This window comes from Corylus avellana, chromosome ca3, assembly GCF_901000735.1.
Source record: "Corylus avellana chromosome ca3, CavTom2PMs-1.0".
Lineage (NCBI taxonomy): Eukaryota > Viridiplantae > Streptophyta > Magnoliopsida > Fagales > Betulaceae > Corylus > Corylus avellana.
Window position 1 is genome coordinate 14315390 of NC_081543.1, and position 14605 is coordinate 14329994.

At 41.5% G+C, this 14605-nt stretch overlaps 1 protein-coding gene across 1 annotated transcript; it reads left to right on the forward strand.

The window, feature by feature from the left end:
• The first annotated feature begins 4989 nt into the window (after positions 1–4989).
• LOC132174156 (uncharacterized) lies at positions 4990–6158 on the forward strand. The gene is made up of 3 exons (XM_059585850.1): positions 4990–5244; positions 5391–5854; positions 5948–6158. Exons 1-3 carry the CDS (start codon positions 4990–4992, stop codon positions 6156–6158), a joined length of 930 nt encoding a protein of 309 aa, XP_059441833.1.
• The last annotated feature ends 8447 nt before the right edge of the window (positions 6159–14605 follow it).

Below are 14605 nucleotides of genomic sequence, written 5' to 3' on the forward strand. Positions count from 1 at the left end.
GTGGGTCAGATGGGTTTGGGCGTGGGTCAAGGTGTAACCACTTGATGGGGGTATTTTGGGCACTAAATCGCATAAAGTGACCACGTGCGTCGCACGCGGTCACTGTTCCGTCAGTCAAAGCGGGTTTGACTGACGGAGTGCCTGAATTGCAAAAAATTGAAACTTTAGGGGGGTGGATTGCAAAAATTGAAACTTTGGAGGCAGAATTGCAAATCGCTGACAACTTTGGGGGGGTAAACTGTAATTTTCCCTATTTAAAATTATAATTAAATATAATTATAGGTATTTCTTTATATATATATATATAGCTATATATATATATATATACTTATATAAATATAATTATCGGATATATTTCTTTTTTTTTTTATATATATATATATATATATTATTCCTGACGGGCCATGTTTGGCACGTCAGGAAATGGTATCCGTGCAGTACTTCAATCCGCACGCGCGTCCCATCCACTCCAGCCAGCGCGCCATGCCTCTTAATTAAGAGGCCTAGCGCACGCGTTTTGAAATTTTTTTTTTTTTTTTTGTTTTCCCCCAGCTGGCCAGCTGGAGGCACTTCCACACACGATCGTGTCTCTCTGTTCTCCCAAGCATCATTTTCCCCTCTGTTTTTCTTTCTTTCTTCCGAGCGCCATTGCTGAACCTGAGGAATTTTTTTTCTCTTCTACCCAAAGTCTTTCTTTATTAAGCTGAGCATTTTTTTCTCTTCTCCACCGGGTACCGTATATATAGTACTCTCTCTCAAGGGATCAGTTTCTCTGTCACGATTGTACTGTTACTCCGCGCGCCCGCAGCTAAACCCGCCACCCGTCGTCCTCTCTACCTCCATTTTTAACTCCTACAAGAGCTCCTCACAGGTATATATATATGTACATGCATCCTTGTACTTATTTATTTGTTTGGTTTGGATTTGGTGTTTGCATGCTAGGTTGGGTGATGTTTGTGCTAATTTCGTCTAATATTTTGAATTTGATTGTCTAATATTTTGAATTTGATATATATATTTACATGAGGAATATAATGCTAGCTTCACTCCATATATATGAATTTGGTTTTGAATATATATAGCTTACTCTGTCGTTAATTAGTACTCCCTGCTATTTAGTACTCCCTGCTATATATATATATGGCCGTATATATACTGCCCATATAACTGGCCAGTATATATATATATAATGATCATCATCTCAAAAGTTTGCAAGTTCCAAATATTGGATAAATCTGCTCACAGAAAGAAAAAATCAAGGACCCCAAGCAAATAAAAGACTGATAATAATTACTAAAGAACAAATTTCATTTTCATTAGGGGTTCCACTGCAGAATTCATACCTAACCTCTAATTGAGACCCGGGCTAGTATGACCACTTTGTACGAGGCACGCTTTCGTCAACTCGAGCACATGTTGCAGTCGAGGTCCTCATCTGATACAACTCGAGTTAAAGATGTAACAGAAAAAGAATCTCCAGCCTATTTGGTGGTGAAATCGTTGGTGGGGAGTGAACCGGGTAATGCAATTTGTTTTTTTTGCTTTGGGTTTTATTGAGTATATATATGTATGTATGGATTTTATGACGTTGCAAAATGTTTTGTTCTTCATTGGTTTGGTGATACATTAGATTGGAATTAGTATTGTTTTTTATGTTGTTAGTGTTGATAGCGACCTCGATAATGTTTGTTATTATTTCTACTACTAAACGTTAGCATTGTGTTTGTGTCTAATTTTAGAAGGATCTTATTTTCCAGTCGGAAGATATATATATAGATATTGCATTGATGATGATTTATAAGTGTAGTTAGTGCATTTTTTGTTCTATTATAATAATGTCATTTTGGTTAGCATATATGTTAAAGTTGTTTTGGTCCTTTTTTTTTGTGTTTTGCCTAGGATCCTGATAAGAAAGGCACTTATTGCTTCTTGATTGATTGTTTTATCATCTCCAGGTATTGCGGAGAAGTTGTCGAATGAGGAAGCTATCGACCTAGATTGAGCCTTGTATGTGAGTTCGTAGTTGGTAAACATATTATATATTTTGTTATTGTTTAGTTGTGTCAAACAAAACTATATTTCAAACAATAGTTATTGTTTGGTTGTATATGATTGACGTATTGACTGCATGTTTGTGATCCATATAATTATGTCTATATGATAAATATTAAGTTGCATTAAATGGATGTTTAGTCAATACTTCGTTTGAGGTTTAATATATAAGTTGGGTCTCTTGTAACTATGTAACTATATGAAGAGGACAAATAATGATATTTGGGTACCGGTTGAAAATATCAATTATCAATTTATTTCTATGCTCTTGAAGGTACTTTATGCTTCAATTTAGTTCATGGTAAACTGCTAGTTTTGGTTAGACTAAGGGTTTTTGGGTTTGTCAACCGCTTACGTATGTATTGCCTGTATTTTACGATTCTGATCGAACGTTATTGTTTACTTTAATGATTTGTATGTGTTGTCTGAATTATGAGTTCCTCACTCTTGTCAGACACAACGAACGAGATAGAAACTCCCTGGAAGATGCACTTGTAGTTTGGTTTCTTTTATTTAAAGGTTGCTCTTGTTTGTTTTCTGTGGTGACACATCATGTACACTTCCAGTTTTATTAGTTGGAAGTTATTTCATGCTAAAAATTTGTTATGTATAATGGATATTTCTACACAAAAGTCATATCTGTATCACATAAGAGTACTAGGTGAAAGTGTATTAATTGTATCTTATACTTGTCAAATATTGTTGGACATACATATGATGTGCCTTGGACAATAGGATATGACCCTTATTATTTGCACAATGGTTGAGGAAAATAGTTGTAGAAATTAAGAGAATTGTATAACATAGGAAGCGTATGTTTTACCAACAAGGATGTTTTACCAACATCCATGTCAGACACAACAAGGATGCTTGAACGATAAAAATTTCAAACAATTTTACCAACATTTTGACATTACGATATTTATTAAATACCCCTACCTTGCTTGTTCAATTCCTACTTTTTTGAAGAAGTTTTAGGTTGTGGTATTTGTACCCTTGCTTTATAAGTGGTCAAAAATTATATAGGTGGATTGGAATATAAGAAGAATATATATGGCTATTTAGCATGTCAAGTTTAAGAAGTTATACATTCTTGAATCTGATTTATTAAAAATATGTTTGGTAGGCCATGGAGGAAAGTTTATACTTTATTCAGTATTGTCTTCCACAGGATAGAGTAGAGTATTTCTTTCTCTTTGTAGAGTAACATCTTTCTTTGAATTTATTTCTTACCGCAGATTGTGAAGAAACTTGTGGATGTTGTTGTCAGTATACATCAAGCTATCTGGGAAACCTTTGGAAATAGCGGTATGAGGAGCTCATGGATGTATTAGTTGGACAAAGGACGTATTAGTTTGATTTTGTTTTCGATTTTGGTTTGACATATATCATAATATAATTGTTGAATTAACTCAATGACCTACCAGTTATTCCATGCTTGTCTCTATTTATTTCTTTTGTTGATAGATCTGAATGTCGAATTCTATTATATGTAACTGAATTTTTGGACATACATCCTTTCGTATTGTTAAACTTATGTTAGCATGGTTTTATCATGCCATTTGTTTTTGTCCCTAGTACATCCTTAGGAAAGATGACATGAAAAAAATGGTTTTTTTTTGTACAAATTCAATGGTGTACAAATTGTAAACCAAACATTGAATTGCCAATTCAATTCAGGAATAAATTGAATTGTATAAATTGTATATATTGAATTTTGAAATAAATTGTATAAATTGAATTCCGGAAACAATTCAGGAAAGAAATTGTTTCCTGTTGCGAATTCAATTCAGGAAATAGGAAAGAAACCAGGAAACAGGAAATTGGAAATTGAATCTGGGAAAAAAAAAAAAAAAAAAAGACCTAATTTCCTGACGTATGGGAAATGCCACGTCAGAAATTTTCTGACGTGGCATTTCCCACACGTCAAGAGATTTCTGACGTGGCATTTCTGCCACGTCAGAAAACGTCTGGCGTGTCGGAAATGCCACGTCAAAAAATTTTTGACGTGTGCAAACTGCAACGTCATGAAATTTTTTGAAGTTGTGTGGAACTTCACCGTCAGAATTTTCTGACGTTGTATTTCTGCCACGTCAGAAAAAAATTTCTGACATGTGAGTGGATCAAACATCAGAATTTTCTAACGTTTTACCCACTCACACGTCAGGAAATTTTTTTTCCTGACATCTTTGTTTCTGACAATCGACACGCGTCAGAAACGACCCGTCAGAAAAATTTCCTGACGTGTCAGACACTACAAACCGTCAGAAATCTCCTGTCATAAAAAAATTGTTTTTTTGTAGTGAGAAGGAGGACGCCAAAAAGGAGCCACTTATAGCATCTGCTCCAAAGGAGGAAAGGTTTCAGAAGAGAATAGTAAAGAAGGCTGTGCCATCAGTCCCAAAGACAGAACCCCGGCGGCGTGAAGATCGAAGGTTCACACCTTTGAATGCCAGGGTCAACGAAGTGTTTATGGAGATCAGAAGAGACCCAGCTTTCAGGTGGCCGAGTAAGTTGTGGGGTGATCCGAGGAAACGAGATCGGACGAAGTTCTGCGAGTACCATAATGATCACGGGCATTTAACGGAAAACTTTATAACGTTGCGACAGGAAATCGAAACTTTCATTAGAAATGGAAGGCTGGTAAGATTCCTCGCAGGAGAAAGGAACCGAGACGCAGTGCACCAGCAACCCCTCCTGTTGGATGCAAACCGAGCTGAAGGGGGACGAGAGCCGAGACGTGATCGGGATGATGGTCCTAGAGAAGATCCGAGACCCCCTTGAGATCAAGGAGTAGTAGGCGAGATCCACACCATCGCTGGAGGAATAGCTGGTGGAGGACAGTCTAATTCGGCCAAGAAAGCCCACGCTAGGAAGACACAGGCCGAGGAAGTCTTTACAGTACAGAGACCGTCCAAAGTCGCAAGAAATGATTCAATGACCCTTTCTTTCTCTGAAGAAGATGCCCAGGGGGTAATGCAGCCGCATGATGATCCGATAGTCGTAACAGTGACAGTAGCCAACCATATGATCCACAGAATATTGGTGGACAATGGAAGGTCGGCCGATGTGCTGTACTGGCCAGTTTTTAAGCAAATGGGTAGTGATCGGGATAGGATCACACCATTTAGCTCTCCCCTGGTTGGATTTACAGGAGAGCAGGTCCAGCCAATTGGTCTTATTTCACTCCCTGTAATGGCAGGAACAGCACCTAAGTAGAAAACTGTGATGGTATATTTCCTGGTTATTGACCGACCAGGTGCCTACAATGTCATTATCGGTAGACCTGCTTTGAATAAGTTGAAGGCTGTACTTCAACATACCATTTGATGATGAAGTTCCCGACGAAAGAAAGAGTCGGAAAAGTGAAGGGGGATCAGACCCAGGCGAGAAGATATTACAATACGTCTCTCAAGAGGGTCTCAAATCCGACTCCTATTGTAATTGGTACAGTAGGTGATAATAACAAGAAGGACCCAAAAGGAGAGCCAGCTGAACCTTTGGAGAATGAGGTAGTAAGTGAAGACAAGACTTTGAAGATTGGGACACAGCTTAGTCCCAGAATCCGAGACGACCTCATCATCTTCTTAAGAGGGAATTTAGAAGTTTTTGCATGGACTCATGAAAATATGCCAGGAATTGATCCTGAAGACATTCTCCACCAACTAAATGTGGATCCAAGTGTGAAACCGGTGAAGCAAAAAAGAAGAAAATTCGCTCTTGAACGGAATGTGGCCATAGCAGAAGAAGTGGAGAAGCTTCTCAAGGCTCGTTTCATCGAAGAAGTATATTATCCCGATTGGTTGGCCAATGTAGTATTGGTCAAAAAGTCCAATGGGAAGTGGAGGATGTGCGTGGATTTCACTGACCTCAATAAAGCTTGCCCAAAAGACAGTTTTCCATTACCTCGCATTGATGCATTGATGGACTCAACAGCTGGATATGGCTTACTTAGCTTCATGGACGCCTTCTCTGGTTATAACCAGATATACATGCATCCAGAAGACCGTGAGAAAACCGCGTTCATAACGGACCGAGGCCTGTATGGTTATAAAGTCATGCCCTTCGGTTTGAAGAACGCGGGGCAACATACCAGAGGCTGGTAAACAAAATGTTCCGAGACAAGATTGGACGCAATATGGAAGTATACGTTGATGACATGCTAGTCAAAAGTGTGCTGCCACAGAACCATGTACTCGACTTGCAAAAGACGTTCGGAACCTTGAAGAAGTACGAGATGAAGTTGAACCCCTCAAAGTGTGCATTCGGAGTTTCATCAGGAAAGTTCTTCGGTTACATGGTGTCCAGTCGAAGAATAGAAGCCAATCCTAAAAAGATACAAGCTGTCTTGGATATGTAATCTCCGAGGAACTTGAAGCAGCTCCAGCAATTGATAGGAAGGGTAGCGGCACTAAATCGGTTCATTTCACGATCGACCGATAAGTGTCTTCCGTTTTTCAAAGTCTTGCGAAAGGCCTTTGAATGGACAGACGAATGTGAAGAAGCCTTCGAACAGCTAAAAGAAGAATATCTGGTGAGCCCGCCTTTGCTGAGCTAAACAATACCTGGGGAGGTACTATATTTGTATTTAGCCGTGTCTCAAACGGCTGTCAGTGCTGCATTAATCCGAGAAGAAGAAGGAATTCAAAAGCATGTATACTTCATAAGTAGAGCTTTGAGAGGCGCTGAAGAAAGATACCCTCAGATGGAAAAATTGGCTTTCGCATTGGTCATAGCATCCAGGAAGCTCCGACCTTACTTCCAAGCTCATACTATCAAGGTGTTGACTGAATACCCTTTGAAGAAATTACTAAGAAAGCTAGATATGTCGGGAAGATTAGCTAACTGGACTATTGAGCTGGGAGAATTCGATATTGAGTTTCTCCCTCGAAATTCTCTCAAGGGCCAGACACTGACTGATTTTCTGGCAGAATTCACTAATTTGCCAGACATCACCAGCTGGCCAAGTGATGAGACTTGGGTAATTTACGTAGATGGATCATCTACAAAGAAGCATGGTGGAGCTGGGATAGTACTGATTACTCCCGATGGGAAAGAATTATGTAGTTCATTGAAGTTGAAGTTGAAGACCACAAATAACGAGGCAGTCTTGGCAGGACTCGGTTTAGCTCTTGAAATGGGAGCTAAATTTGTGGAAATACGGAGTGACTCCCAAGTCGTTGTAGGGCACATCCCAGGGAAATTTGAAGCCAAAAGAGACAAGATGAAGTTATACTTATCTAAAGTGCAGGATTTGCAAGCTTTATTCAATAAGTTTAGCATTGTGAAAATTCTAAGGCCAGAAAATGAGAGAGCAGACCAGTTGGCCCGAATAGCCTCAACAGCCAGTGAAGAGATTGAAGCCGAGACTCCTATCCAAATTCTTCCACAGTCATCAGTTACCGAGACAGTGTCGGTCTCGACAGTCGAGACCATACCTAATTAGCAACTAGAAATCGTGAAATACCTGGAAAGAGGAGTACTTCCCTTAGATAAAAATCTTGCTACCTGGTTGAAGATAAGAGCAGAAAGGTTTACAATGGTAAATGGAATCCTTTACAAGAGGGGTTTCATGTTGCCACTCTTAAAGTGCGTTTCAAAAGAGGAAGGAGATTATATCCTTAAAGAAATCCATAAAGGGATTTGTGGAAGCCATTCTGGAGCCAGAATACTAGCATATAAAGCAGTCCGAGCGGGTTTCTATTGGCCCAACATGAGTCGGGACTCGGCGAATATAGTCAGGAATTGTGACAAGTGCTAGCAATTCGCTAATATCACTCATCAACCTCCTGAAGACCTGAGTGCAATATCTTCAACTTGGCCCTTCTCCCAATGGCGGGTAGATATAGTAGGACCATTGCCTCGGAGCAGGGGAGGTGTACGGTTCGCGGTTGTTGCTGTAGACTATTTCACCAAGTGGGCAGAGGTTGAAGGTTGAAGCCTTAGTGAATATCACAGCCAAGGCAATAGAACGATTCTTACGGAAGAACATTATATGCCGGTATGGCATTCCCCATGCTTTTATCACAGAAAATGGCAAGCAGTTTGACTGCGACTCATTCCGAGCCTGGTGTGCCCAGCTGCGAATAAGAAACTATTACCCGTCTCCAGGGCACCCCCAGGCGAATGGACAAGTAGAGGCCACCAACAAAACAATTTTCAAGATCTTGAAGAAGAAGCTGGATGATCAGAAAGGAAACTGGGCAGAAGACCTTCCAGAAGTATTATGGGCATACCGAACGACCAAAAGAATTCCAACCGAAGAGACACCATATGCTTTAGCATTCGGAACTGAGGCAGTTATCCCAGCTGAGGTAGGCTCAGGCAGCTATCGCGTAGAAACCTTCAAATCCGAGACTAATAACGAGGGGTTACAGCTGCACTTGGACCTGCTACAAGAGAAGCGGGATCAAGCCCAGGTGGCTATGGCAGCATATCAGGCAAGAGTGACTCGGTATTTCAACAGAAAGGTCAAGCCTCGGAGCTTCAAAGTTGGAGATATGGTTCTACGAAAAGCTACTTTGGCGACCAAGGACCCAGCTGAGGGAAAGTTGGCTCCTAATTGGGAAGGACCTTATTGGGTGATTGAGTGCAAAAGAGCAGTAGCATACCACTTGGAAGATTCCAAAGGTAAGGCTCTTCCGAGGCCTTGGAATGCTGAGCACCTTAAAAAGTATTATGTCTAAATGCTGCAGTATGTAATTTGTTTGTCATTTCATTATTTCATTTCAATGAATAAAAGTATCTCGGAGTTATGCAACATAAAAGGTTCATATGTACAAATTAAATGATTTTATTAATCTCAGAGAAAATGGCTGAAAAGGCGCTTCCGAGCATGATGCAACCAAAAGGAGCATTCTCTTAACGTAACCCAGACTCAAGAACCTCAAGAAACTTTCCGAGACCTAACTCGGAGTAGCATAACTATGGGTAAGTCTGAAGATAGGTAAAAAAGTTAATTCAACTCTCCGAGATTTGACTCGGAGTAGGAATCAAGCTTTCCGAGACCCGACTCGGAGTAGGAATCAACTTTTCGAGACCTGACTCGGAGTAGGAATCAACTTTCCGAGACCTGACTCGAAGTAGGGATCTAACTCTCCGAGACTTGATTCGTGGGAGCAATTAAACTCCACGAGGCTTAACTCGTGGTAGCATAACTAAGGTTAAACCAAAGTCTCCAAGACATAACTCAGAGAAATATAGTTATAAGCTTCTTTTAACTACCTTAGGCAACAAACAAATGTCAGAAAGTTGTTACTTTAAGATTCATATAAACGCAAAAACTCATTTCATTAAGAAACTTGAGGTATATACAAAGAACTGTCAAATGGTATTACATTATTTTGCCTTAGGAGCAGAAGTAGGATTAACGTCGGGAGCCTCGGCAGATACGGACTCGGCAGAATCGGCCTCGGATCGGGTGTCATCGGGATCAGACTCGGCACTTTGGCGATGTTGATTTAAGAAGGGATCGAAGAAAAATTCTTTTATACCTGCTGCATCAGGCATTTGTTCTTGGCCTAGGTTTACCAGTTGAGCCATAGCTGCGTCCGAACAAGGGATATCCTCGATCTTCACCCTGTCGAGATCTATCTTCCGGGCTGAGTCTTTAGCCCATGCTCGAAAGGTTTCGAAACCAAGAATGAGCCCGTCAACCCAAGCAGAATTTCGAACCCATGAGGCAAAGGATAACTAACGCAAATAATTTGCAACACAGCTTTTAGCCTCCTTCAGCTGAGCCCTCACCTGAACATATTTGCCTTTGAAGAACTTTAGTTTCTCCTCGGCAATCACCTTGGCTTCGTTCTGCTTCACCACCAAGTTTTTCTGGTCCCGGATTTCAGCCTGAACCAATTCTAGCTGATCCGAGACCCCCGTGTGCGCTTCTCCCAACTGATTCAAGTCTTCTTTTATAATGGAATTGTCCTCCTGGGGTCGGTTTATTTCCGCTCGGAGACCCTCAATCTCAGAGGCCAACTCTGTGGCCTTGGATTCAGCCCTTGCGCGAGCCGCGGCCACCTCGAAAGTCTCGGCATCCATTATTGACTGTTGTTGACTCGAAAGCAGCAGCTCCTCATCCTGTTTAGCTACTACCTCTCTTAGCCTAGCATTCTCAGCTTCCAGATCAGTTACTAAATCTTTGAGGCTGTTAGTCTTAGTGGTCGAGTTCTCAGCTACCTTCCGGAAGTAGCAGTACAAAACCAGCGACCTTATGATACCCTGCGACAAGGATTTTGTCAGTATATGTATGTAAAGAGAGAGAAGAAGAAAGGTAGTATACTTACAGTAAGTTGAAAGAAAATCATCTGCTCTGTCATGCCTTGAGCAGAGATATCACGTTCCATTATAAGGATCTCGTGGGGAATTAAATCCACCAATGCTAAGAAAGAATTACCCTTCAGGTCACCACTAAAGTCTGCCAGACGTCCGCCGACAGTCCAATCCACTCCCTGAGGTCTTATTGGCGAGACGGAAGAGGATGAGGTCTCGGCAGTAAACTCCCTCTCTTTAGCCGAGGCCTTCTCAGCAACCTTCCCGACAGGTGTAGGAGTCGACGTCCGAGCCTTAGCAGATATAGGATCATGGGCTTCCGGTTCAGCCTCGTCAATAGGGGAAAGAGGTCGAGCTCCTTCGACAGTTGCAGTAAGCCCTTCGTTCCTCTCAGACACCATCTCTACGGAGCTATCTGAATGTTCCACCAACTCGATGTCATCCAAAATATGTTGGATATTGGAGCCCAGGGGTTGGAGCGATAGAGATTCGATGGGGATTGCAGTCTCGACCTCAACTCCATCCAAGGTCAAGGGGGTGGCATTTAATGGGCGTGTTGGGACAGGTTCATTTGCCAGAAAGGCCTCAACTTCTGCAACCGGTTTTACCACAGGCCCAGGAGCAGCCTTTCGCCTAGTAGCAAGCAGGCTGGCAAACTGATCCTGCACCTTCACTTCTGCCGCTTTTACTAATTTCCTCTTCTAAGGTTGAGGAGCCTCAGATTTGTCAGATTCCACGGGCTCATCGACCAAGCGCAGAGCCCTAGCTGCCCGAGGAGGAGGGTTGAGTTTTTTGGCCCTCGTGTCCATTTTCAACGGCCTCGTGGTTCGGAATTGCGGAGCAGCAGGTGGGTCCACTCTCCCACTTATCCTCAGGGCTCCACCTGTTCGGAGTGGTAGATTCTTCTGTTTAGGTGACTCGATTAGTTTGCCTTTACCTTTATCGAGTCTGGTTTTCTTCGGGGTAGCACCCCAGGTATTAGCTGCCGGAGGGTCTGAGATAACAAGCTTTGGGTCTCGGATGACCACAGAAGCAAGTCTCTTTTTGTTTCCACAAGCACCTCCTTCTACTGCGACGAGGCCTCTCCCCTCCGAGGCCGTACTCATCAGCAGCAAATAACTCAGTAGACTCTCATGTTTTTGAGTCCACCATAAAACGTCGTTCACACGCTGTTGTTCCTTGTCGGTGAGGGTTGGCTCTTTAGAGGCGTTCCCAGCAGGAACACTGGTTTCCCGTGGCACTCTTGGACCTTGGGCAACTTCAGTAGGATGGAATTCCCATTGGCCCGTTGCAAAAAAGTATTTTCCCTTCCACGCATGGTTGCTGGAATACTTACCATCAACGTGGACAAATTTTCCCCGTCGTGACTGGAAGTTGTATAATCCATCGCACTCCGGGTTCTTCTGGAGCCGATATACCCATAAAAATTCTTGGGCAGTAAGGTGGTGTCCCGGTCCAAGCGCGAAAGGCCACAGTAGCACGTAGGCATAGATAAGCCTCTAGGCGTTGGGCATAATCTGATGCGGGGCCAGATTCAAATAGCTCAGCAGCTCTCGTATTATCGGTGGAAAAGGTAGTCGGAAACCGGCACGAAACATAGTCTCGTATAGACAAACTTCATCTGCGTCGGAACGCACTATAGCACCTACCCGTTCATCATCGAATCGCAACTTCACAGATTTGGGAATAAAACATTCCTCCCGGATTCTTGCTTCATCGGCCTTAGTTAATAACAGCCGCTAGCAGGCTAGATAGGTATTGCCTCCGAGACCGTCAGAGCCTGATCCTTCATCTCCAGACATGATATGAGAAAAAGAAGAAAGGAAGCTTTCAAGAAACAGAGAAAAACCGAAAAGTTAGGGCTCGACTAGAAAATAGAAAGAATGAAGAAGACCACCGCGTTTTAATAGCCTTGCCTCGGTAACCTGCACATTAAATGCGCTACAAAAAGCAGGCCTCAGCAAGTGACACGTAGACGTACTTCATGACCAAGTTCAATGTACCGACAGAGTCTCGGAATACCAATCGACATCTACAGTTGACGAGTGACAGTGTCTCGGAATACCAACCGACGCCGCCTAAAAATTTGAAATTCAAATTTTCCCTCCGAAATTTGAAATTCAAACTTTGCAAAATTTGAAATTCAAAATTACCGCCTTGGCTGTCCGAGACGAGGCTCGGAGGATTATTGGTCGTCTCGAAGTTCCTCCCAAAGAGCAGGTCTAGGGGGTAGACCCATTCCATCTAGACATGAAATTTTCATGGTTTTGCAAAACATCGAAATTGGGGGGTAACTGTTGGGTCATGGATCAGCCCATTTAATATTCAATAACCTTCAGGCCCAGTTTGAGAAAGCCCAAGACCTGGACACGAGACTCATGAATCCGAGACCTACGTCCGAGGCCCAGTAAGCTGAGTCTCTCGCATCCGAGGCTATTAACGCAGAGACCATGAAGTCCGAGATTAACTCAGGACATGTAAATCTCGGCTTAAGGGATAACTCAGGTGTCCTAAAAGCTATTGTTGTTGGTAAATAAATAATCTTGTTGTTTACTAAGGCACCAAACCAATCTACAATTCAAATCCTCTATATATCAATAAAGATACGCCAGCAACCAAGTCTCACTCGGTCCCCTGATCTCGAGCCACTAAAATCGCGGAATAACTAACAAACATAATCTGTCATTCAAATGTTTGTTCAGCTAATATCAAGGGATAAGATTCCTGAATATGTGGGAAATCAAATTCTCTCCCTGCCTATAAATACAAGTCATATTATTGAAGCAAAGGTAATCACAACTCTCATTATCTAAACTTCGTAGTTGTTGACAATATCCTTTTTCTTTCTCATCCTGACTTAGGCATCGGAGTGTTCCCGCCGGCTCACCCCCGGTCACTTCAATCCTTCTTTCTTCTTTGTTGTGCAGTCAAATAGTTCATTCGTGTGTTGGTCAACTCAAGCTCGGCAGGCGTGCCACGTCATCATTTGAAAAACTATGCATCAACAACCTTCATCCCAAAGATCGCTCATGAAAGTAGATCTAAGGAGAAGTCAAATACTTATTAAAAAAGCAACAAAAACACAATAAAAAAACCAGTAAACAACTACAACAACCGAGGCGAGGGAGGGGAAAAGCCCAACCAATTTCAGGGAGGTGAAGAGCGGCGCAGCACGGTGGAAGGCGAACGGAGGCAGGGCAGTATAAGCAAATGGATGGCCGGAGAAACTTGATTGGTTGGAAAAACCAAAAAAATAAACTGAAAGAAGAAAGGAGAAAAAAAAAAACAAAAAAAAAACAAGAAGGGGAGGGGGAGGAAAGAAGAGGAGAGTAGGGGGGAGGAGAAAGGAGGAGGGAGCTGTTTGGTTTTTTCTCTCTAGAGAGAAAACTTAGGGCCAACTAACAAATTGATTTAGTTGGGTTGAATATTATAAGTGACATAACTACTATTAATTTGAAAAATGCTAAGAACTACATTTTGATCTCACAAGTATTTCAACTTATTGATATGATAGTGTTTAGGGCTGTAATCGAGCCGAGCTTTAAGATTTTAAGACTAGCTCGTTTACGAAGATGCTTATTCAAGTTGAGCTCGAATTCGAGCCGAACTATGAAATGTGTGTTCAAGCTCGGCTCGTTTAAAATTCGGGTGAGTTCGAGCTTAAGCTCGAGTTCGTTAAGAATGCTATTCGAGCTGAGCCGGGCTCAACTCGAGCTCAAGCTAAGCTATTAAATTATTTAATGTATGATCCGAGCAAAGTTCAAGCCCAAACTTTATAACAACCTCTAGACATTTATCTATAGTATAAATATAAATATTAAGTAATTTATATTGCATATATTACTTAGTTACTAATATACATACTTAAATTTATATAACTAATTTTACTTAAAGCTTAAACCGGTCGAGCTTTAAACGAGCTGAGCTCGTAAGCCCCTATTGAGTTTTTTCGAGTGAGTCAGGTATGTATCATTTACTAATTGAGTTGGTTTCTACAGTAATGAGCGAGTTTATACAGTATCGAGCTTGAACTCGAGTTGAGTTAAAACGAGCGGATTGTTGAATGGACTTGTTTATTTATAGCCCTAATAGTGTAAATCAATTTTTAGATTCGCTTGGATTAAAAAGAAAAGAAAAATCAAAAAACTTATTCGCAAAGTGAAATACTTGTGAAATAAAATCGTAGTTTTTAACGCCAGTCTTATTATTATTATTTAAAAAAACACAAATTATATAAGGAGTTTATTATTTAAAATAGAAAAATCGCACAAAAGCACAGAAG

What these genes read in the sequence shown, in the direction of transcription:
- LOC132174156 (XM_059585850.1), top strand. Translation starts at nt 4,990, where the DNA reads ATGACCCTTTCTTTCTCTGAAGAAGATGCCCAGGGGGTAATGCAGCCG. An exon ending in TTGGTCTTATTTCACTCCCT is followed by an intron (nt 5,245 to 5,390) that starts GTAATGGCAGGA and finishes TTGATGATGAAG; the next exon opens with TTCCCGACGAAAGAAAGAGT. An exon ending in GAAGTATATTATCCCGATTG is followed by an intron (nt 5,855 to 5,947) that starts GTTGGCCAATGT and finishes CCCAAAAGACAG; the next exon opens with TTTTCCATTACCTCGCATTG.